Source organism: Melopsittacus undulatus, chromosome 17 (genome assembly GCF_012275295.1).
Source record: "Melopsittacus undulatus isolate bMelUnd1 chromosome 17, bMelUnd1.mat.Z, whole genome shotgun sequence".
In the NCBI taxonomy this organism is placed as follows: Eukaryota; Metazoa; Chordata; class Aves; order Psittaciformes; family Psittaculidae; genus Melopsittacus; species Melopsittacus undulatus.
In genome coordinates this window covers 1,493,655-1,519,205 of record NC_047543.1, presented here as the reverse complement: position 1 = coordinate 1,519,205, position 25,551 = coordinate 1,493,655, and the positions used below count along the sequence as shown (strand labels likewise).

Sequence of the window (25,551 nt, the reverse complement as noted above, 5' to 3'; positions counted from 1 at the left end):
CCAGTGCATTTAATGAGCATCATGCAAATGAGGCACTTGCACTAACACAAATGAATATTCAGCACCTTGTATGAAACAAGACCAGAACTCACCCCCCACAACAGAGCAACGACCAGGAAAGCAAAGGACAAATAGGGAAACTCAGAATACTTGGGGGAAACCTTTTTCCTCCCAGCTGACCTCCAAAAGCTACTCCAGGCCTGTGGTTCCCAGGAGCAAGCAGAGAGCTCGGAACCGCTGCCTATATCCAGGGGGGTTCATTGTTTCCACCTGTGGGCTGCAGCCCCTCCGGACCCACCAAGCTGTAGGGATGGAGACTGAGACAAGGAAGGGGATGGTTCCACCATCGCACACCTGCACCCCTAGCTCCTGCTCCCAGTCAGCCATTCTTCCCCACAAAGCTCTTACTGGTGAGGCTGGGACTGCTCCCAGGGCCCTCGACCTTCCTTGCCCTTATTAGCACCATTAGTCTGATTGGACCAATGTGGGGGACCAGGGCTTAGGAACCTGCAGGGGTTTTTTGACTGCATTGATTTGGAGGGTTTCTGGGGATTGTTTAAGAGCCAGAACGAGCAGGGTCTGGGAGGGCACCCAGGGGTGCTGGGTGCAGGATCTGATGCTGCGTGGTGGGGTCTGGGGAGATCCCCCGGGTGCAGGACCTGCCACCCTACAGAGGAGACTCTCGGGGTTCAGGCCCATTCTCGAGGTGTTTCTGGGGGGGTGCTTGGATGCAGACATGGGGTGTGGGGTTTGGCGCAGCCCCCGATGTGACCCCCCCGCCCTGACGGGTGCAGTGTGAGCCCTTCTCCAGCAGGTGGCTCTCTCGCTCCCTCTCTTCGCGCTGGGCGAGGGGCGGGGCGGGCGGCCCCGCTGTGCTCCCTGCAGCCGCCAGGGGGCGCCCCCGGTGCCCGCTCAGCGCCCGCCTCAGCTCAGGTGAGGCGGGGCCGGCAGCCCCCTCCGCCCCGCTCCGCTCCTGGAGGGCGCGATCCCGGCGGCACCATCGTCATGGCGGAGCAGGAGAGCCTGGAGTTCGGTAAAGCCGACTTCGTCCTCATGGATGCCGTCACCATGCCCGAGTTCATGGCGAACCTCCGCCTGCGGTGCGTGCTCGGGGCGCGGGAGGGACGGGTCGGTGCGAGAGGCGGGGAGGGCGGTGGAGCCCTCGCCCCCTGCCTCCTTCCCCCGTTCCTTGCGCTTCCTCAGGGGTGTGAGGGCTTGGGGGGCCTCGTCTACCCCGTTCTCCACACGCCTTTGGTTACCGGGTGTGGGGTGCCGGTTTAGTGACCTGAGGCGGCCCCGCTGTGAGGTGAGGGAGCACCGCAGGGGAGCCACCCCTGCCCAAAGCAGGGGGGTTCTGTCAGACAAGCGGGTGTGAGGGAGCGGTGGGGAGCGCTCGGAGCCTGTCATCCCCATGGCAAACCCTTCTGCTGTCCCGCTCCTCAGCCCTGCTCCTCGCACACCCGGGACAGGTGCCTGCTGTGCTGCCATGCGTGCGAGGTGAAGGCAGGGAAGGAAGGCAGGAAGAGTCCCCAGGTCCACGGTTGCTGCCGCCGTCCCCGGAGCTGCGTTAACGTTTCGTGATCGTTATGGTTTTATTTCCCTTCCACAATGGGCTTCGGGAGGATCTGTGGTTTCATCCCTGCTTTCCTCTGGGAAGCACAACTAAATCCCGAGCAGCACTGATAGGAGCGCGGCCGGTGGGGACCCTCACTCCGCGGCTGCCTTTCACTTTCCGTTATAAAAGATTCATGGGAGCTCTTCCTGATAAGTTCTTCTGCCCCTGCTTGTGCAAGGATTTGATAGTTACCAAAGAGAAGCCTTTGGGATAGAAACACAACTTACTGGCTGTGTCCTCCGCCTGTGTCCCCAGTTAGGCTCAGGCTTTACTGACTTCTGCCGCTTCTGTTGTGGAGTAGGTTGGAATCAGTCACTTGTGAGAGCTGTGCAGTTGTTGGATGCACCTCTGGCCATAGCCAATGGGATAAACTTCCTCAGCTGGTAGGAAGCTATTGAGGAAAGGGAGAACTGAGCTTTGTCAGGTGATTATGATGTCTCCCCTGGATGAAATCTGTAGGTTTTGGGGGGTTTGGCTGTATCAGCCACTGAGCGCTCTGGAAGTTCTGTGCTACAGAAGTGGCTATTTGAGTGTGCCCCTGTTCTGTGGTGCTGCAAGGTCAGGGCTGGGATCCTGCAGCCAGGGTTATAACAGTAACTGGTGTATTTGATACTAGTTTTCTTCCATGGTTTTGATTTATCTGTGGGTAGGGAGGGCATTTGTGTTTAAGTACAAAGGAAAACATAATGTGAACTGTTGAGCTTTGAACATAAGGAAGTGAATTAATTTAAGCACATTTTGCGGTGCCTCTGAGAGCTTAAACTTGTATTTCTTTGATGCACACCATGACACTCTAATTATATTACAGAAGGCTCCCAAAGTCAGTGTAATTGGGAGGAAGCCTGCATGTAGTAGTTTGTTCTTGGAGTTTTATTCATTGGTTAATGTGTACTAGAAGTCTAAAGCTTTGGAAAAGCATTATTAGATAGCTTAAAAGTGTGGCTTTCCAGTAAATGTGCTGAACCCTGCTCAGCCCTGTTCAACGCTGCCAGTAGCACTGAAGCACTGGCCTGCTGACCCAGCTTTGCTCGGGGGTTAGTGCAGTGCTCCAGCAACATTTGCTCCTCTTGCTTTTACTGCTTTGGAGATGGTCATTAACTTGCTGCTGACACAGACCCAGATCACAGCTGAGGCTCTGACCTGTTCAAGGGTTGGTTATCTCACGTTGTGTAGATGGCACGAGCTGCCTTTGTGCTCATCATGTGCTGAACAGAATGAAGAAGTTGTTGCTTCTCTGTCATTAACTCCAAGTGGCAGGTTTGGATGAGCTACACCCTGTTCCATAAGTCCAGCTTTCTGCCATAGCTATTTTTGTCCAGGGTCACTGCCTGACCCAAGACGGGTTGTGCTGGATTTAATTCCCAAGTGAGACCAGATGTGGGTGGAACTGAAATCATACTGGCTTTGGTGCATGCAAGGGTATTTCCCCAAGGATGTCTTTAGTAGGAAAAAGAGAAATAGTGAAGTTGCACTTTTCATTCCTGTAATATTTGATGTAGTGGTGTTGACCTGGGCTGGATCAGTGTGGTTGGTTTGTTGAGGTGGATGGATGCAGTGTGCATTTACTAGATAATTTCCCAGTCCCTATGCTTCATGCCTGTTGTTTGTAGGTTTATGTAGTGATTCAGCAAGGATATCAGAGTGTTAGTATGTATTTTTTTATAGCCATGCCTTACAACTACTGAACAAACTGGCAATTTCATGTGGACACTCAGGCAGTCACTGCATGTTACGTGTTAATTGTGAATTAAAGTCACCTGCTCCTTGGATTCCTTAGTTCTGAGTGGGCTTTGTACCAGTGACACAGTCTGGCCTTTAATCAGAGCCCTGCTGAGCTTTGTGGGCAGATTGGTTACCTCAGTAGCAGTTGGCATTTCAGTTCCTATCAGAGGACCTACAATTAGCTGAAGGACTCCTTGAAACAGGGAATCTTTTTAAAGTCAAACAGCTCTCAGGTCCCCTCCCTAGCAATCAAGGGTTAGTATTTGGCTGTACTCTGAGTGTTACTTGCCTGTTCTAAGGGAGAACATCCTGCTCAGGACTTGTTAAAACACTTTCATTTCAGTGGGTGGTTTTGACTTAACCTGCACACATAGTGATTTCAGAGCTCCTGTGGAGGCAGTTTTGGACACAAAGAGCTGAAGATGGTGCTGAAAATGCACAGACTTCATAATCGCCTGCAAAAGCAGCTGAGAAGAAGCTCTAATGCAGTTGTTAGCGGCCCCTTTTATAGGTGACATCATAGGGTATTTTGTGTGTAAATAGACAGAGGTTCACTCTTGCAGTTCTGAAAGACCAGACTCTTGTTCAGTTCAGTCTCCTCTAGATCTGGAGACTGGACTATTTTCCTTTCAACTGTCCTCAAGAGGTCTGGCAACACGTGCATGAACATGGGGTTGATCAAACACTTTAGTTTGCTCCCATCTTCATCTTAACAGGATCAAGGGCCATAAAATCATTAGAAACAGTTCTTTCTCAGCAGGGATGTGGATCATTGATAGCATTAGATTCTTCACCTGTACAGCACCTTTCTGCTCTTCTGTTGACTTAATCTTCCTTAAAGTGTTGGAGCAAAGGAGGGCTGTCTGTGTTGTAGTAATGATTTTACACCAGCTTTCTTACCTTTCAAGTACCATCTGAAACACTCAGATTTCTGGTTGAAGTTGTGGTAGGAGAGGTCTGGCTTCACACTAGGTAGAGAAGTGTCTTTAATCCCAGCAGAGGAAATATGTGAATGCTTGGTTTTATTCATGCTTTTGGTAATGAAATATTCATGCTTAATAAACATGCTTTTCATGCCTTTAAGCTATTTTAATTTCCTCATTTTAAATAGGTATGAATATTTGAATTGTTCATGTGGTAGTGAATTCAAAAGGGGCTGGGAGGAGTCTGCTTGCTTCTGAAGAGAAGTGCCTGCACCACAGATGTTGTAGGACATTCCTCACTGCTCTGATGGTCAGCAGTTAAGTCTCTGAAGCTCTTCTTGGCTTCTTCTGAACTGCTCAGCTTGCAGAGAACTGTCTTGTATCAGAATTAGGAATGAATGGAATGAAAATTCCTCTTAGTCCGTCAAAATGAGAGTTCCAGGCTTGGATGGGGGCCAGCTTGATCTTCGTGAATGGAAAAGGCCATCGATCTCACTTTAGAAACAAATCCCAACCAGAGCAGTAGCAAAGGGAGGCTCGAGGCCAGCTTTTGGATCTTGCAGGGACTGGACATTCAGCTTATGGAGCCGATGGCTGCTACAGGTGGGCTCAGCATTCCCTAACAAAAAGCACTGAATGAGATGAACCTGGCGTGGGATTTATTTTGCCTCCACGTGTTCTTAATTTATATAGTTTCACTGAATCTTCTTTTTCATGTCTGTCCTTCCCTGCCTTATGAATACCTGCTGTTCTCAGAGAGAAACTTTACAGTAGTCTTTTTATAGCAGTGTGGGTGAGGTAGTGTTTAGTACATTTTAAGACATGGGTGTTGAATAATATACTAGGTTGGATTTATGAATGAGATTAGTCTTTCAGGGTACCTTACAGCTCTAAATCCTCATGCTGGGAATGCTGTGCCCCAGACCTGCCTGGTGTCCTGGCTTGCCAGCTGACATTGAGCTGCATTTATGGTGCTTGTCAAAGCACAGATAACAGAATGCAATTGTAGGTAGTGAGCAAGCAGCAAACTGGGAAGGGACATTCATGTTGCATGGCATCAGGTGTGAAGAAAAAGCCCCCCAGAATCAGTTTTGTAACCAGCACTAGTGTGAATTAGCTCAACAGAAGGTTCTCCTCACTGCATCATTTTGTATGCTGTTTGCACAGAGTATATCTACACAAAGTCATTTAGGAATATCTATATATCTACACAATATATCTATATATACAATATATCTACACTAGGTCATTTAGGAATTCCTCAGCAACCTTTTTGCTTTCATCCTTGCCTCTTCTCTACAATTCTTTTGTAGAGTCTCATGAGGTAATATGAGTCCTGAAGATACCCCGAGTGGGCAGTGATTTGTGATGCTGTGAAGTAGAATCCTGCTCTTGTGTTTGACTACTGTCCCTTTGAGGTGGCTTGTATTACCTGCATCCTCCTACCTGAAGTCATTTATCATCGCCTTCTGAATTTCACTAACTAAAGGATGGCTGCCAGAGTCTTACAGTAAATATTAGCTAATATTTCCAATGAGTCTTGTGGTCTCTATTAGTCAAGAGCCCTTTGTATTGACTTCGGTTCAAAAATCTGCATCTTTAGGTGGTTTTACTGCTCTACTGCTTCACCCACCCCTTGCATTTCTTTCAGGCTGAGCAAGCTTTTTTTACACTACCTGAACATTTCCCCTTCGCTCATATTTACTTAAATTCCTTTTGGAGATGCAGATCTGGGTGGATATTTGACTGTTACATCATCAGTTCTTGGGTCATGGTTGAGTCTTTTATGGAATGAAGAAACTCCGAGGTGGGGAAAAGACAACAGATGTCTGAACACAGGTTTGCCTGTGAGTGCTCAGTGAGGGAGTAGCAAACACTCATTTCCAGACCTTAGAAACTGTATTCTTCTCGAATATAGTTTCTGGAAGATTCCTGATCCTTTCAGGGCTTTTTGGCTAGATTTGCTGTTGTGTACTGATGTTTCTCTCTGTTAAACAGAGGTAAGTTTTCATTGTGATGCTAAAAGGATAGTTTGAGCATGAGGCTGTTCTGTGTTTCAGAGGAAAAGGGGCATTAGATAAATCTACCTGTTGAAAAGACTTTTTTCTTTCAAATTTGAATCTTGAACTGTTCCTCAGATAGTCTTTATCTCTTGCTTTGAATGAGATTTTCCTAGTTCCTGGGGTTTATTTCAGCCACGGTTGTTCTCATTTGGTCTGTGTGGAGCCCATTGGCACTGCACAGGGACCAGTTCTGTGTGTGAGCAGCAGTGTAGATGGGCAACAAGTAACATGCTGTCAGAGCTCAGATATGAGAAGCTGAGTGGGGAGGAAGGGGTAGCATGTAAAGACCTCATGAATAAAACAGTTGTTAATGATAAGCTCCTCAAATGGATTACACTTTGGGGAACCAGCTGAAACTTCCTGAAAAGGTTAATACCTGGCTTCCATTAGAAGCATCAGACTGGGCATTGTCCTGGACTTTATTTATGGTGCCTAGAATGAACCTGCAGTAGGAAAACCGAAGGGAGCTCGAGCAATTCCCAGGAAGCAGAACAACCAAGGAGTAATGAGAACCCATATGTTAACAGCTTACTGGATGGCAGCAATGGCTGTCTCACTCTGAATAGCAAAGAAAAACAAAATCAACAAGTTCTCTCTTCCCACTGTAGGAATAACACAGCTTTCTTTAGGGAGAGCTCTTCTATGGTATGTTGAGGTGCTAAAATCTGGTGTGCCAGCCTGCAAAACCTCAGGTTATCAGGAGGACAATGGGGCTTGCATGGGCTGAGACATCTCGTAGAGGCTTACAGCTACACTTTTGCTGTTATTTGGATTGCTCAGCTTCCACTAAATAGGTTATTTTGTTTACAAGAACGAATGGTAAAGTTTCACCTTCAAAGGAAAATCCAGCTACTCTCATTTGAGGCCTTTCTTCCCCTGCACTGTTTATAAAGCAACTGGATATGGAGTTTATAAACTTCCAAGGTTGGATGTAGTGCCTTCCACTTCGTAATACCAGAGTTTGGTGCCTTCTTGATCCTGACTGTAAAGACCAGGGGAATGAATGAAAAAAGATTGAAAGAGCTGTAAGTACAATTTAGGTCTCCAGCAAAATCCCAGAATCCCAGACCCTGAGCACTGGGAGTCTCTAAGTGAACGTGTGTTGTCCCTGCATACTACAGAGAATATACTCTCCTTTGCTTCCTAAAATATGGGAAAGATGCTATGCTGCTTTTCCTCTTGCTTGCAGGGGCACAAGTACCCCAGTATTCTTTTAAAGCTGGATGTAAGCAGCTCCTTGGAGCAGTAGCTGTTAAACTTTGTTGAAAAGTGCTTAGCAATGATAAAAAAATGTTATTTCCGAAAGGATTTCTGTAGCACTGAGGGCTTTTTTTTGCAAATGAAAGTCCAAATTCACCACAAAAATGTCCCTGTAACCTCTTATAATTCAAAACACATTACTTGCTTTGCAAAAGCACAAGCAAATTACCAGGGAGACTTTCTAAAATAGGAATGAGGGATAGATGTGTAACTCTGGACAATGCTGCTTGATAATAAAGTGTTTCCTTTTTGAGTTTTGCCTATGTCGCAGTAAGAAAGAAACTTTGCTCTATGTGGTTTCTCTCCTGACCTTCAGGTGAAGAGAGCACTAAGAAGGCATCAGTATAGAACAAGCAGGATGTTCATCTCCCTTTCTTTCCTATTAAATGTAGCATTTATGGCTCTAGCAAAGCAAACAATAGAAATCTTCTCTTTGTTTGTTCTTAGCTTGGATTTTGGGCTGTACTGCATCCTGGCTTCCAAGGATGCAGACATTCCTAAGCTAGACATCTCCAGTCTCTGGCAGCTCATTCCCCAAATCTATATTAGTTGTCCTGAACTTAAACCCCTCTGAGGAGATGCCAAGAAAAAGGAGACACGTAGAAACCTTTTAAAACCTGGTGTAAAACTGCCAAGCTGGACTTGATGGGAAATCAAAGGCAAGTTGAAGAATTTTGGAATAATTTGGCATATTTTGCTTAATTTTTCCAATCAGTTGATAGAAAACATGTTTTCTGTTTAGGGCTTACAGTTTGGGAAACTTAAAGGTGGGGGTAGCTGCTTATTGTCAAAATGAGTCTTGCTTTTAGCTAAAGTATTTTGGCTGCCTTCGTTCTTTTTAGGTGCTGTCACCCCAGTTCTGTGGGTAGTGAGGGATGACCAGTACAGTCAGCCTGGAGCACTGGGTGTTGTGGGGTTTGGATGCTGAGTGCTCCTGCTCCCAGTATACAGTAACTTCGTGTATTTTAAAGACACTTTGTTGTAAAACCTTGATTAAATTAAAGGAAAAGCTAGCTAGGGTTACACTGACTAATGTACACTATTAAACCAAGATACATTGCAGGATGGAACAAACGAACAGGTTCTTACAGAAAGCCTGGTTTGGTCTGTAGGTCTGGTTTGTTTCACTATGGATGTGGGAGGTCTTTGGAGTGCTCATATATTCAAGTAGTCAGGATCAGCATTGTGTGTTAGTTGTATGAAGACACTTGCTGCTTTTCCAAAGGCTGGTCCATACCTGTCAGTTATGTGGCTGAAATCTTGTGCTAGTAGTAATTCCTACACCACTTTCACATCACTTGTGCAGTGCCAAGGGATTTACCTCAAGTGCCAAAAGCATGGGAAGCCCCATAACCAATCTGGGGAAGGTTTTGGGAGGGAGGAAAACCCTCAACCCTCTAACCTTTCATATGGATATGTTATGGGCTTGTCTTAGCCCAGAACAATGTAAGATAAATGAGCAGTCTCTTTATCTTAATGTGACGTTTGATGTGGAAACTGATAGCAGCCCCGGCCAGATCCTAAGTGATTTGCTGTGTAGCTGTATGTAGGAAAATGGCACAATTCTGCCCACTCCTCTGGTCATCCCTGGGTGTCCACAGGGATGGTGGGAGCCTTCCATACCCTCAGTTTATCTTCTCCGACTTAGAGTGCAATGGATGTTTTGCAAACTAAAAACACTGAAGACTTTCTCTAGTTTTGACCTGGGTTTTTTGGTGCTCTGGTGCCAAATTGTCCTCTTTTGTTTAATATATGGGGAGGAAATAACATGAAAAAACTTGCTACTCCATATCATGTACAAACCGTCAGGACACTCACTGCATGGAAGTGATGAGTGAACAGCACTGACAAATTCAACCATTCACTGCTTTTGTTTCCTGCTTTCTGACATTTAAGTCTTTGGGCTTAATGCTGTGGTTGCTTTCAAACTTTTCTTCACAGTGATGAAAGCTAAAAACCTCTTTTAATAAGGATAAATATGGTTCTATTCATTCTACTCTAGGAGCATGTACTTAAGACAAACAATAGTTGTTATGAGACACAGGGAATAACTCACAAGTGCTGGTGGTGAATATTGTTTGTCTGTAGTCTTGCCTGTGTTTACCTCCCTGCTCAGTGGTGCTGTCACTGTTGGTAACCCCTTGGATTGTCCAGTATTAACTTGTATTGACTTGTCCTGCCACAGAGTTTTCACACCAAGGATTTTGCCTTTGCAATTGTATCTTGCACTCAGGGTGGAAAGTGGAGTAGCTTTCAGCCCCACAGAAGTGTTGTGTGGACACAGAGAAGGTGTTGGCAACAGAAGGATTTTGTGGAGCAGATAATGTCAGAATTCCCTTTCACAGGAACTTCACAGTGATGGAAGAGCTATGGGCTTTCAGGAGGGATGCCCCTGCCCTTTGGCACTTGCAGGTGCTGCTGCTGAAGCCTGGGAACTGATTTGGCTGGATCTGTTGTTTCTCAGTTTGGAATCCTCAGGAGCCTTCCAGGGTGGGAACCAATGGTACAAGGTGATGCTGGGGGTCCCAGTACTCCTGCTCACTTGGGGTGACAGACCCCCTTATGCCTCCCTCAGCACTTGGTTCCTGTCCGGTTGCTGATCCTCCTTGCTCCATCCAAGAACTCAGCTCATAGAAGGTGTCCATGGAAACCCTCTTTTCTTGAGCACTTTTGTGTTTATTTTTTCTTTCTAGCATAGGTATCATACATGTCAACCTTCAGAAATGTTCTTCAGGGCTTTGCTGTTTAGCCAGCACTTGACCCTCTGGAAGCCACAGAAGCATCACTCGTATTTCTCGGATGCAAGTCTTTGCTGTTATGTTCTGCAATACACACATTTTCTGGTGGTTCTGGACCCCACTGCAGCGTTTGTCACTCTTTTGCTTTTGGCTTTCACATTTGCAAGTGTACCTTGCCATTCTTGGTGTGGCTTGGATTGTTCTTGCTAGATTTGCCTGGAATTACATCATAGAGAAGGAGATAAAATAGTGATAATATATTACTTTCCTGTGAAATACAGAGCATCTATTTGTCTTGGTTTGACTTGCTATCTCACCAAGTGTTTCTTTTGGGATCTCACAAAAACTTACTTATTAGATCATACTTGTGAAGATAGAACATGAGATTGTTCCTTTTATTCCAAATATGACAACCTGTGATTACAATCAACATTTGCTTCGTCATTGTCCAGCTGCAATTCCCTGACAAATCTGGCCAACACCAGTGTTAACATGAAGGTAGCTTTTTTTATGATGGACTTTGTTCCTTCTCTTCTATGGGCAGATATGACTGTGCTAGGAGAGCAGTTTGGGATTTCCTCCAAAGATGACTCATATTTGCCAGATCCACATACAGCAAAAATAGGACATGCCATTACAATGTGTATTATTTAGGCTACTTAGTATTTTATGCAGTAAACTGAACTTTAACTGGTAGCCTTTATCTGTGAGCTTGCTTTTCCTTCCCCCATTTGTCCATCTAAAGACAAACAAAACCCCAACTAAAGCTTGAGTGTGGCTCCATTAATGTTTTTGCAGCTGTCCTGCTCTCCCATCTGCCTTGATTTTATAACTGGGAGTGGAAGTTGCCCAAGGTGATCTTTCAGAAAGCAATAATGTGTCATTGTTGTCATTGCCTCTACCTTCTGGCTGGTTTCTGTAGACCTCAGCCTCCTGCTTGCAGCATGCATGTTGATGGTCAATGGGAGCCACATCAGGCCCATTTTCTCACTTCCTAGATAGTCCCTGGGTAATCTCCTTTGCAAAGATGGTTTCACTGTTGCAAAACTACACCTGCAGAAAGACCTGGTTTTGTGTTGGTGAACTGCCATAGAGTTGTGTTCCTTGTGGGCTGTGCAGATCTCTGAGCTGATGGGATGGGGCACTAGGGAGAAAACAGTCTGGAAACTGTGCTATGAGGGCTGCCCAGAGAGCACAAACTGGCCTGATCAGGTACAGAAAGCAGCATGAGATGACCTTTAAGCCTTGTGTTGTTGCATTTCCATTTAGGGAATCCTTAAACTGTTTGGTATTAGTGGTGGGGACACCAGATAGAATAAAGATATTGAATGCTTGTTTTCTGAAGATGAAACAAACCTCGTGTGTCTTCAAAACTTCACCCAGAAAATACCCTAAACTGGACTGCTTCTGGAGAGGTGACAGCAGGAGGGCAGCAGAAGCAGCTCTTGGGGTGAGGAGGTCCTGAGGCAGAGGGGGTTGTACCCAGCACAGTGGCAGGTGACTGCTAAGGGCTAATGCTGTTCTTACATCCTGCTCAGCTGTAGCAGGAGAGAAAAGGTCTGGCACTGAGAATGTTCCATGTTGCCTGAAGTAGGCACAGGATTTCTCAAGATCCTGGATGTATTTTAAGTTTTGGTGAAACTGTGCCTTAGAGCAGCACTAGGGAAGGCTCTGGAGAGCAGCTGCTGATTGGGTCATTCTTGACCTCTTCACACATTCAAATCCTGGGAATGCAAAGCTTGATGAGAACTAGACTGTATCAGGAGCAGTGAATGTGACTTGGAGTTTCACGTTAGTGTCTAATCCTGGTTTGGAAACTTACTTCCTTTTCCTCCCCTTAAGTCATTTGTATGAACTGTTCAGCTGATGTTTTGTGACTGATGAATATAAACTTTGGTTTCCTCTGTGTTCTCCAGTGTTCATGCCCATAGCAGTGAACAGGGACTGAAGGTGGTTCTGGGGCTCCGTTGCTGAGTTCATGTCACCTGAGCCCTCTGCTCAATCTATGTGCCTTTCCTCCCTGCCCAGGAGCAGTCATAGAGAACGCTCTGGCACAAAGATCCCTCTGTAAGAGCAGTGCAGTGCTCTGGTTTGGTACCTGTGTCAAAGTTTCACCCAGCTTCTCAGCTCTAACACAAAGTAGAGGATGCTACCAGTGCTGGAGGAGATCATTTGGAATAAGTGGTTTTCCTGCTCAAAGCTTTTATGGTACTCCATGGGGTGGCATCAACCTGGGAAAGGTCAGATTAGTATCATATGGTCAAACTACTTGTCATATGTTTACTAGGGTTTATCAGGCACTAAAGGGATGAACCACATCAGTGAGCTGCAGACAGAGCAGCAGCACAAGCTGAGGGGTTGGGTTTCAAAGTTATATCCCTTTTACTGAAGGTACCAGGTTGACACAGACTTATTTTGCTATGGAGGAAGGTGCAGGTCTTTCTGCTGGAGAGTTCTGTGGCCCACAGGTCACTGGAACTAGTTTACAGCTATTTTATTGTATTTGTTTCCTTCGAATCTCTCCAGGATGCTTGTTCCTTTTCATGTCCTATTGTGCTCATAGGTAGTGAGTGTCAGCTGTGAAGGAGGCAGTGCCTGTAGCAGCAGCTCTGGCAGCACGAGGCCCATCATGTCAGACTTTTTTATTCAAAACTGACTTTTGTTTGGATGCTTCACTGAATGATCTGTCAGTAGCTGAAATAATACTTTGATCCTGGAGCTGGCAGCAGAGAGGTGCTGCCAGAAATCCCACTTGCTTGTCTGGCTGCTTCCATGATCACAGCTAAGAAATTGCCTTTGCTCATGCTGTGGCCCACTTGGGTCCTGGGCTGCCCTTTCCAGCACAGTACAGTACGTGCTGGTCACTGTGGGTTAGTTCCCCCGTGTGAGGGGAAACAGGACCATGAGGGGGGCCTGAACCAATTCCAGGGTTCATGAAGCAGCAATAAAGCTGCTATTATAAATGAGCAATGACTTGTAAAGGCTTGCAATCTGCTAATGTATGTTACTGGCTGATACCATTGATTTAATCGGGTTAGATATTTTGACAGTCCTTTCAGTCTGAACAGGAGGAATTGATCCCTTGTGAATTTGTGATTATTTCTCTGGGTCATTTTACTCGTTGCAAAACCTAATGAATAAGCCTTAGCTGCTCCTCAGCAAACTGAAGATTACAGCCTCAGCAATTGCAGTGGTGGTGAAGAAACTGGCATCCAACAAGCTGTCATTTGAAAATGGTACCACTGCTTGGCCAGTGTGCTGGTGAATTTAGAAGCTTTTAATATAGAATCATAGAATAGTTAGGATCGGAAAGGACCTTAAGATCATCCAGTTCCAACCCCCCTGCCATGGGCAAGGACACCTCACACTAAACCATGCCTACCTTGATAGCTTTGTTTTGTTATATACTGCTAAGATCTGAGCAGCATGTGATGAAAGCATCACTTCTGCCCATCTTCTTAGCCTTTGCCTTATAATTACTCACTGTCAAAAGCAACTGGTGCTGTGGAGCAAGAGCCTGTGTTTAAATAACCAGTCCCACATTCTGGGGCATGGTTTGGAACATGCTGTAGGGTGTGTGTCTGCAGCTTGTGCATTAACATTTGGTCAATATATTGTGAAGACAATGGTATCATACGTGCTGTGGAAGAAGCTTTTCCCTGTGAGGATGTTGAGATGCTGACACAGGTTTGTTTTAGCATGCTGATCCTGTGTTCAGGGCTTCCCCTCAGTGTCTCCAGAGGCCATGCAGGAATCCTTCCTCCTGGCACACCTCTGCCTGGTGGGTACCTATTGTTCTCCAGAATGGGATGAGCCATAGCCCAGGGGAGGTATTTTCAGGTGAACTGCCTCTTCAAGTGGTGTTAAACTGGTTTGGATCCCTGGTCTGTCTTGCTTAAGGTTCCATCAACAAATCTGGACTGAGGAAAGAATTTTTCTTGTCTCGGGTTACTGCACAGTTCAGAAGAGTTTTGCATGGCCCATTTCCTGGAACCATTGGCATTTTTACTGCTGAACTGTACTTCTTTTAGGCCTGAGACACACATTTCACTGCACAAGCAAGTAGCTTCAGAAGTCAAAGCTTGCTTGCACAAGAGAAGTGAAAATACAATTAGCTGGTTTTTATCTACTCTGACCTGGGACTTTGAGAGACTGAAGATATGTTAATAACAGTCCTTACTTCCTGTTGTTTGCTTGGCTGGGTTTTCTATGTGTAGGGCCATTTCCTTACCTGTTAATGCCAGCCTGCTCCAGTTCAAAGGCTCAAGAATGGGTGCTTGTTGATATGCGGTCTCAGATTCCCCCGTGTCCCTCTGCATCCCCCCGTGGTTTGTTCTCAAAGGCCAGGGATGAAAACAGGATATAACTAAACTTTATTTCTTTTCCTGTAAGTCTCTCTTGAATGTATTTAGGAGGAAAAGAGTAATTTCATAAATACATTCCACTCTCCTTTGGACAAAACCAGAATTTATAGTCATTTTGTTGGCACTGCATAAAAGTGCTGCGAGTGAAACACTTGAGCCCTGTCCTTATCTGCAAGTCTATCAGACCATTTAGTTGTATCCCAAAGCTATAGATGCATTTTCCTACAGCACTGTATAAGTGATCACTTTATTCATCAGTTTCAGTTAGAAGAGCAAGCCAGAAGAGCCTGTGTTGTATTTGCTAGGAGGAGCCTTGTGTAAATAAAGTTTTATGCCTATATATATATATAATGGAAATACTGTACTCAGTGTAGATTTAGACGTGTACACTCAGAGCCATGTAGTAGTGACTGTTGCATTATAATCTATTGAGTGCTTAAAATTCAAGTCCTAAGGGTTGTGTATGTTGAGGGTTTAAAGTGTGTTATGGACAGCTGTGGTAAATGGTGTGACTCCTGAGCCAGACCTGCACAGGATTTCTTCAGCTAACAGAAGGACACTTTAGGGTGAGGTGTTGACAGAGTTGCTGCTTCCCACTGAGTAAGCATTCATTTGTACATGGCTTTCACAGAGCTGAACTCATGGTGTATCATGGTTGACAGTTGTATTCTGCTGTGGATCACTAGTAGACATCTAAACATGGATTGCCAGCGCTTTCCAAATCACAGAGTATTTTGAGAAGAGGAAATGTCTTGAACCTGCCAGAGGGGAGATTGAGATAAGCTTTTAGGCAGAAGCTCTTCCCTGTGAGGGTGCTGAGGCGCTGGCACAGGGTGCCCAGAGAAGCTGTGGCTGCCCCATCCCTGGCAGCATTCAAGACCAGATTGGATGGGGCTTGGAGCAACCTGCTCCAGTGGAAGGTGTCCAAAGGTTGGAACTGAATGAGCTTCAAGTTCCTTTCTAACCCAAAGCAGTCTGGCATTCTATGATTCTAGGAAACAAAGCCTATTCCCATCACTGCTACTGACCCTGACACAGCATGTCCTGTATAAACAAACATAACCTGAAGCCTCATCAGCAACTGCATGGTGATGACTTTCAGCCTTATTTTCTGCACTACCCCCTTCTCACACATCCATGATATCCTATAGCACCTTCCCAGTTTTCTGCATACACTGCACAATTAACAGAACTCTGTACTCATGGCTAACTACACCTTGATCTATCCCACAAGCCGTGGTGCCAAGGTACAAACATGGGATTTCACAGGTTTCCTTTGTAGATGCTTGGAGACTCCATCTGCAGTCAGCTGCCCTGAGATACTGATGTTCACATGCTTCATTGTTCTGCATTTGTTAAGCTTGTGCCCAGTGCTGAGCTGTGAATGCTGCTGGAGTATCCTGAATACAGCATTGTTTTGATACAGGCCTCCAAAACCCCAAGAATCTTCTTGCAGTGTTAAGATACAGCACAGCATCTGCAAGCACTCCCAAAGGCTTGTTTAGCCCTGCGGTAATATTAGAGCTCAAATAAAATTAGATGCTATGTTATAGTTAGGTGCTATGGTTTAGTGTGAGGTGTTCCTGCCCATGGCAGGGGCATTGGAACTTGATGGTCTTAAGGTCCTTTCTAACCCTAACTATTCTATGAGCCTATGAAATGCAGGGTACAGTAGGCAAGATAAGCTAATGTATTTGCACAACAGTCTTAAGTACTTCACTTTACATTCTTGGAATGGAAAACCATCTGAGCAGTAGGAGTGCTGTTATTTATGCATTCATCATCCATTGCAAAAGGAGTGAATTTCTAAATGCCAACAGTATGAGCTGTTAAACCCTGATAATGCAAGGGGAACATTAGCAATGTAGAGAAGGACTTACAGGGTTTGATTATTGAAACAGATCACTTGATTTACATGCTGGGGTTTTCTCCTTTTAAATTCTCACTGGAAAGGTTTTGTTCATTTACTTCCTTTTGATTTTACATGGGTGTTCTGTTGAGACAGCTCCCACTCAGCAGCTGAGAGACAACTCAAATACTACTGTGAGACAGCACAAGTACCACTCACAATTCCTATGTAGATAACCTGTAAAATATCTACTGTTCATCTTCCACAGCCGAGATGACTGTGACCACACTGTCCTATTTTTGATTCAAGGCCAGTGGAACTCAGAGCCCTGTGAAATGATTTAAAACAGAATCTTTTCGGACGATGTATTAGCCCAAGAATCCAGGCAGGCTTCTACTTCTGTAAAGTATCATTTGTTAGGTAATGAATATTAGTGGCAGCCACCAAAATCATAGAATCCCAGCCTGGTTTGGGTTGAAGGGACTTTAAAGCTCATTCAGTTCTGACCCCTGCCACAGGCAGGGATCCCTTGCACTAGAGCAGGTTGCTCCAAGTCCCTGTGTCCAACCTGGCCTTGAGCACTGCCAGGGATGGGGCAGCCACAGCTTCTCTGGGCACCCTGTGCCAGCGCCTCAGCACCCTCACAGGGAACAGCTTCTGCCTAAGAGCTCAGCTCAGTTTCTCCTCTGGCAGGTTAAAGCCATTCCCCTGGACACCAGACAGCTGCTGGCTCACTCCCTCTTTTCTTCCCTCCCCCACCTGCTGCCCAGGGGGAAGGGGAGTAGAATTGAAAGAACACAACTCCCACAAGTTGAGATAACAACAGTCCAGTAACTCAGGTATAACAGAAACCACTGCTGCTACCAGCAGCAATAATAACGATAAGGGGAATAATAAGGGTGAGAATATAAAACTAAAAGGGAAACAGGAAAATAAATCAATAAACACGAGTGATGCACAATACAAGTGCTCAGCACACACCAACCGATATGCGAGGAGTGATCTCGCCCATCTGGTTAACTCCCCTCAGTTTCTATCCTGCGCATGATGTGCTGTGGGATGGAATACCCTTTTGGCTAGTTTGGGTCAGGTGTCCTGTCTCTGCTTCCTCCTGGCTTCCTGTGCCCCTCCTCACGGTCAGAGCATGAGACTGGAAAGTCCTTGATCGGAGTAAAGGTTACATACAACAACTAAAACCATTAGTGTTATCAGCGTTCTTCTCAGGTTGAAGTCCAAACAGCACTGTACCAGCTACTAAGAAGCAGAAAAATGGCTGCTGCTGCTGAACCCAGGACACAAGGTACCTGACTTTTGAGCTTTTCTTTTACTGTCCTAGAGATCATGTGCTTTTATTTGACAGATTACAAAGTTAGAGGTTATGGGTACATGGCAGTCGCTTTGCTGCTCTCCCAAAGCTGTTTTACTCTTTCCTGGTCAGATATAGGATCACTGGATAATTCACCCTCCGGAGGTCATTCAGGGAAACCTCCTGCTCAGAGCAGAGCAATATAATTTACTGCACCAGGATTTTATGGTGTTCATGTGGAATATGTGAGTTTTACTGCTCGATACAGAAATCATGAGTGAGCTGCTTCCTTCCACCTGGGCTCAATAACAACTTTCTCGTATGGAGGGGAATAAAACCACGAAGCATTACATGATGCATCTCTGGAAGCTTTCCGAAGAACTGCATTTGTCTCATTATCTGTTACAAGGCTGCTTGTGCCTTCTGCTCTCCTTGTAGACATGTAAAAAGAGGACGCAAAGCTTCTTCCCTGCTGGATGAGAGGCAGCTCGGTCTGTCTGACGCAAACAGCAGTGAGAGTTCAGTGACTTCCATGTTTAGTGGTTTGGCATTTTTTCAGTGCAAGGTTTAACTTTACGTTTTAGGAGCGGGATTTGAATATGCTTCCCATTTCTAACTACATTTCACAGCTTTAGCTGTTGCTCAGCACTCATTAGAGCTAGCTTAGCATCCATCTTTCTTTTCCTTTCCCCCACCTTACCTAGTGGGTTTGCAAAGCTCTGTGGACAACTTGAGGGTCGGCTGTGCTGGAGCTGAATCAGCCTTGTCAAATTCCAGTGTGCTCAGATGGCGGTTTGCTGAGGAGATGTGGCACCAGTCACTCAGAGTTTACTGTTTTCTTTCAAAAAACCCCAAAAAACCAACCAAAAAACCCATGACATCATTACAAAGGACTCTTTTAACCTTCTTTTCAAAGCTGACTGCAAACTGCCCTTTCTGCTCCCTCCGCACAGGAAAGGAGTGGTGCAGAATGCGCTGAATGGCATTTCCTATTTTGTTCAACTGGCACCATCTGAAAGCTTGATCCGTGCAGCACAAATGCAAGGAAAATCTTCACCTGCGCACTAAATGAAGTTCATTTCCCATTTTTCTGTCCCTCAGGATGGATCACAGCATTGTAGACATGCATATTCTGGGCTGTGATATACTTGGATTGTTCCCAGCGCAGGGAGGTAACACTGACTGGACAGTTTTCTGCTCTGTTTTTCCAAGTGCAGAATATTTTAGCTCTAGTTCTGCCAACACAAATCCTGTTTATCTGAGTTCTCTTGTGCTGAGGATGATTCGCTGTAATACAGTTTATGAGCAGCTTACTGAAAGACTTAAAAGTCATTTTTTCCCACTTGACAGCTGAGTTTATTGCAGTTTACCTAAAATAAAGTCTTTATGTTGCCCTGAAATCTGAGCAGAGAGACCTGGTGTTGCATATAAAAGACACAATTGTCTGACACGCACAGGGTATGCTTAAAGCAAAGTCAGTTCCCAAAGTAGAGTAGTTGTTCTTTTGCATCAGCACAGCTGGCTATGCAGTCTTACATTTAAACCCAGGTAAATACAGTTTCACTGCCAGAAGTCTACTTGAATTCCCTTCCTTAGTTAACACATCCTAAAGGCCCATCCTTGACTGTCCATGAACATGAGTTTTAATTAGATGTCTCTGTGCCTGTTTGCAATAAGAACAGAGCCAAAGCCTGCAGAAATGGGGTTTAAATATATATATATGGTGGTAAAAAATAACTTAAGATCTATGCACCCCTTTGGGGGAATAACCCAAACCACACAGGGTGTTTGCATCCAGAAAATGAATTGTGCCTCTTCACACACCAGAGGTGTGCAGCTGCTGGATCCTTCTTCCCATGCACAAAGGGGGGAGAAAGAAAAGCAGTATGCTCATAAGGAAATGTTTCAGTTTGTGCTTTGGAGTTACTGAGTAAGCTGGCAACAGGTAATAGTTTGAAACCATCAGCTTTAGTTGTGTTAAATTTGAGGGGTACTGGGTTTGCTGTTGTCTGTCAGTGCAGGCTGGTGCCTCTGTAGTGCTCCTGTATCTGTCCTGAATGACTGGAATTACACTTGTGAACAGTTCCTTTCCTGTAAGCCCCTGCTGTACAGTGAAATGAAGGCTGTCTCCAGCTCGTGGCTGTGTTGTGACTTGCGCAGATGTTCTGCTTCTGGAGCATCTGTATAGCATTGGGAGCAGGGAGGGGTGAGAGGAAGGAGTTCTATTGAGCACCTGCTGCTGCTGCTGGAAAGCTCTTGTGTGTTTACCCGCAGGTAAAGCAGAACGGGATGTCAGTCTGGGAGCAGTGGTGAAAGGGGTAGTTCCAGCTCAGAGGTCTTTTCCCAGAAGAAAATGCCCCACAATGCCAATAGCTACACTTCAGCCCCACAATGCCAATAGCTACACTTCAGCCCCACAATGCCAATAGCTACACTTCAGCTCCCTTCAAGTGAGACAGCTGGTGACCTGACATGGTTTTTCCAGCAGTTGCTCTGCTCCTCAGACATTAGACAGATGGATGGAGAGATGGTAAATGTGTTCCTAAGGCGCCGTGGCATGCCCCAGCCTGGGATCTCGCTGCAGACGGATTCCCTGGAAGCTGGCACAGGTGATCTCAGCATGAGCTTAGTTCTGGACACAGCAGAGCTGCTGTGAGCCCCATAAGTTTCTGTTTATCTTTCTGTACTGAGGAGTTAGGATGTAAATGATTAATCAGAAATTCCCTGTCTGGTTTGAAGTGCAGCAGTTGAGTGGCGATCGTATGGTTGGTGCCTCTGTGCAAAGGGCTGCATGCTGCAGATGTTGGTTTGCAGTATGGGTTCCAAGTGGTGCCAGCTAGCTCTTTATTTGTACTGAGTGCATTTGAAGTTGCATCATTTCCTCGGTAAGAGCAGTTTTATTTTTGACTGGAGTGTTTGTCAGGTGGGAGAAATCCTAAATGTGAGTGCTCTCTGGTGGTGAAGATCTCTGCTTCACTTGGCTGGTTTCTGCAGTGTTTTCCAATGGCAGTTGGATGTGAACATGGGATGTCTGGATTTTGGGATACATTCTTTTTTATCAACTCCCGTCCCTAAAAATAACAGCTACAAAACAAAGTAAGAGCCTTTTTTCTTGCCTTGGCAGTCGTCCTTCTTAGGCAACAATTTCTATCCCTTTAGATAATTTCTGTGACTTACTGGTTTGTAGTTTCTCATTATCAATTGATGGCTGAACAAGGTAATAAAAACTGGTATTCAAAACTTCTCATGAAAGAGCTGTTGCTCCTCCTCAAAAGAACACACAAGGATTGAATATGGTAACTTTCCTTTTGGCTGCTGAGCTAGTGGAAGATTCAGAAGATGCTGATACAAGTTACTCCAATAGAATCATCGCAGGGAAGTCTTCTCAGTGTCACAGCACAAGATGATCTGATTTTCCTGATAGGTACAAAGCAAGGTTTGGCCAGGAGGGCATTGACGCTCAGGAGTAGGTACGGGGGTTCTATCAGGTGCGCTGTATATTGCTTTTAATGACAGAAATCCAGTCCTATGTGAAGGATTACGCTGTTCTTTATGTTGATAAGCTTTCCCTTGGTGGAGTGTGATGTCCAATGGATGAGCCTTTCCCAAAAGCACTGGGTGGCTTTGTCATCTGGCTTTGTGATCCTGCCGTGCAGAACAGCCAGTCTAACACAGCTTGTACCTCCCAGCTTGGACTGCTGCTGTCAGTTGTTTTCTTAGGTTTTCATGAGCTCTTCTTGGGCAGGAATCTCACACCGGAGCAATGCAGCCAGGAAAACAGCCTCTGCTGTTCTTGGCCTGTTGCTGTGCTGAGCTGGGCTGTCTGATGAAAAGACGCTTTATCAGCACAGAGGGGAGAGAAGCGACAGCTCCTTTTAGGATCATCTAAGCACAGCTCGGTGCTAAGAAGTAAAGAAAAATGAATAGAGAGGTAAATGTGGGTGTTGGTTGTTCATAAATTCTATACCCTTATAGCCAAGCTTGAGCACTGCCTATTTGCAAGCCCAGAAATGTATTCTTCTCCTTATCCCTCATCTCCATCTGCCTTTTGCCACAGATTGAAGCCACAATTTGTCAGTCTAGTAAAACCTTCTAAAACTTGACTTTGAGGCCAAATGTGAGCTCTGTTGTCAGAGAGCTGTCAGGGAAGAAAGCAAGCAGTACGTCAAGCCACTGCACATATCGGTGTTGCAGCAATGACCCTCCAAAGCTAAGCTGTGCCTTGCTTGGGGCTCTTAGGAGGATCCCACCGTGGGGCCGAGGCAAATCTGGAGGTTCTGCTTACGAGGCATTTGGGGCCACTGAACTGCCAAGGGAGGAAACTTAAACTGTGCTCTGCTGCTGGAAGTTTACATAATTCATTACTTAAGGAAGAGGTCAAAGTATTGGGTACTGTGGTGGTGACTTGGCACAATACTTCATTAGGGAGGTCTTACTATATTTTTCTTCTCAGCAGCTAAAACACTCCCTGTCAACCTCCCTGTGCTGACCAGGAGCCTTCAGCCAAGTGTCTGGCAGTGTGGTGGGGCTTAAAACCTCATCCAGAGGCTGCTGTAACTTTATTATCATCACTAATAGTGCCCTTGGTCACGGTTATGTGCTTGCTATGCAGTGACTTTTGGAGGGCAGTCTATGTTCTCCACTGGGCAAGCGGCCCTTTTTGAATGTCCTGTCTCCAAAAAGATGGGCAGGATTCTGCTGGGTTTGATGTCCTTGTAACAGTTTCTATTACATACGTATGGCCCAGTGTGATTTGATCTCCTTATTAGAAATGGGGTTGTGTGCGTTTGGTTTTCCTTGAACTCTCCTATGTCTATGTAGAGTTCCTCATGTGCTCCAGAGAGGGCAGGAGATGAGCAGCCTGGTATCCAGTGTCTGCACCACGTGTGTCTTCTGCCTGTTTGGCATCTTCCAACTACCACCATTCCCAGGTGCTTTGTGCTTCAAAGAATTCAAACTAGGGGTGGCAGATGACAGGGACTGAGTGTGTGAGACTTTCTGGGGACCTGAGCCTGCCTTAAGAATTGGGCTGTGATTCCATATTTCACACCAGGCTTCTGTGCTGGTTGCTTCATGTTGTGCAGTGCACTACCCTTTGTTGGGAGAGTTGCTGAGCTGCAGTCAGTATTGGTAATTATAATGGCTTTAGGTCTTCTAAACTAGTTTTTATAGCTTTCAAACAGCATATATGGCTAAAACAGAAAACACGTTTGTATTTGAAGCTCACTAATGTCTTGGCACATGTGTATCAGGACTGACTGCAGGTAAAACTGAAAGACACTTTGCAATTGCTGTGTCTCTTGGTGAAGTCTTTCTGGAGAAAGCTGGAATTAGAAGCAAAATCACTTTTAGGAAGTGGAATACTGGCTGCTAGATTGGATTGCTGGAGTTTTATTACACCTGCTAACAGCCAACACTGCCAAGATGCTGCAGGAAATTCTCCAGTGAACAATAGGAAATGTCAAGCCTGTCACCACATGGGGGTGGTAATAAATTCCATAAAGGAACGCTAGAAACTGTGGAGTCCCTTAAGGCTTAGAAAGGCCCCCGCACTCGATAGAGGTGGTGTGGTGCCATCTAATGTTGTAAGATTTAAATACAGGGCGCAGACAGGTATTTAATGGTACAAATGGCAGTTTGCCTGTTGAGCTCTAAATCTGCTGTCATCCTTTCTCCAGCTGAGAAGCAAATGCTGTATGAATCCTTCAGCCGTTGATCTGAGATCCCCTCTGTGCTCTCCTGCTAGATAGCTAACTGAAATAGGAATTCATTTGGAAACAGCTTTTAGCACCTTTTTAAAAGCAAATGTCAAGTTACTGTCTGTTGTGTTTGCAGAAGGATCACGAAGGACCAGGTAGGGCTTAGGTAAAGGGTAGGTTTTGGTTGTTTCCACATGTTCTCACAATACTTTATCTTCTGGTTTAGCAGCAGTGGTGATATCAAAGTGCTTTCTTGTGCAGAGGGTGGAGTGGAAGGTAATGGCTAGAGCTGTAGGACCATACTTTCCTTTTTGGCTTGTATCTTGGTTTGTTATCTTCCAAATGTGATCAGACCTTGAAGATTCAAAGGGAGCCCAAGTTCTTAGTGCTTGTAACATCAGAGCTCTATGTGGTACATTAATGTGCCCTCTGGGCCAAGCGGGTCAGCTCATATCCATAGCAAATGCTCTATTGTGAAGTTTCGGTGGGGTGATGGATTCAAGAGTTCACCTGATGAAATGATGGTGATGGCAGCTGCTTGGAAGCCATATTCTGATGTCTGTGTCTGATTCCCTTTTCCCTTGTGTCTCCTCCCGGGTAGGTTTGAAAAAGGCCGGATTTACACATTCATTGGGGAGGTGGTAGTTTCCATGAATCCTTACAAAAACCTGAACATCTATGGGCGGGATACGATTGAGCAGTACAGAGGAAGAGAGCTGTATGAGAGACCTCCTCACCTCTTCGCCATTGCTGATGCTGCTTACAAGGCGATGAAGAGACGATCCAAAGACACCTGCATTGTGATATCAGGTGAGCTGAAAGAGCTTTGCATGAGGATGAACACTTTGTGAAGTTCTAGGCAGCAGCAGAAGAATGATTTGGCTAATGGCAGCATTTCATAAAAGAAAACTTCATGAATTTTAAAACTGCTTATTTGCATCTGAATCTGTCTGTGGAGACCTTAACAATTATTTCTGGTCTAATTCAAGAGCTGGTGTCAGTCATGAGCTTAACCTATGCATGCAGAGCGATAACTTGCACATCCTCTGCTTACCCTGCCTGGGTAAATGGAGATCAGTGTGAGCACGGCTCCTGTCTCTTTAGAGAACTGCTGATTTTTGTTCCTTAGATGACAAGCTGAGGTTTTGTTCTCTGTTTCGAGGGCCAGACTGGTGACTCGTCGTGGCCCAAACAGTGGGAGCAGGGCTTGTACCATGAACGGTCGCTATCTGGATCCTGGCACTTCATTTCCTCGGTGTTCCTGTGCTCCAGCAGCTCTGAAAAGCGAGCGACCAGAGCTGCTGTGCTCAACAGTAGCCTCTTGTACTGCAGCTCCCAGAGCTGCTGCTGGCCAAGCCTCTGCATGCCTGTCCTTCTCCTCTAACAATATTCCTTTTGATCCTTTGTATCCGCAGGCCTTTTACCAACCTTGCATTTTAACTGCTTCTAAGTCAGCAAAGCAGCAACAACCAGGCAGGTGATGGCTGTATTTAGAAAAGTATTTGTGTGCACTTTGTGTGCAAAGTGCATACAAATAAAATTGCTTTAAAAAATCCAAGCAACACAAAACCCCAAAATGCTCTGGGGTAGAATTAAGAGATGCTGTTCATTTGCTTTGCTGTTTTCCACTTGCTGTGTCACCTTTTGTGTTTATGCCCTCAGGTGAAAGTGGGGCTGGGAAAACTGAGGCCAGTAAATATATTATGCATTACATAGCAGCCATTACCAACCCAGGGCAGAGGGCTGAGGTGGAAAGGTAAGGTCTTTGAACAGAAAGAATTAAATTATTCTGTTTGTGGGTCTCTTTCTGTGGTTGAGAGAGCTGGGCTGGGGCAGCCTGGACAAGAGAAGGCTCCTGAAGGGGAGACCTGAGAGCAGCTCCAGTGCCTAAAGGGGTTGCAGGAAACCTGGAGAGGGGCTTGGGACAAGGGCCTGTAGGGACAGGCCAAGGGGAATGGCTTGAACCTGCCTAAGAGAGGGGAGACTGAGCTGAGCTCTGAGGCAGAAGCTGT

At 45.5% G+C, this 25,551-nt stretch overlaps 1 protein-coding gene across 2 annotated transcripts in view; it reads left to right on the top strand.

Annotated features, from left to right (window-relative positions):
* Positions 1-978: 978 nt before the first annotated feature.
* MYO1D (myosin ID) overlaps positions 979-25,551 on the top strand; it is a 98,769-nt gene continuing 74,196 nt past the window's right edge. For both annotated transcript variants that reach the window (XM_034070197.1, XM_034070198.1), the window contains exons 1-3: positions 979-1,100; positions 24,141-24,349; positions 25,202-25,295. In XM_034070197.1, coding sequence (XP_033926088.1) covers positions 1,006-1,100; positions 24,141-24,349; positions 25,202-25,295 — 398 coding nt within the window. In that variant the 5' untranslated portion in view covers positions 979-1,005. The remainder of the gene's footprint in view (positions 1,101-24,140; positions 24,350-25,201; positions 25,296-25,551) is intronic.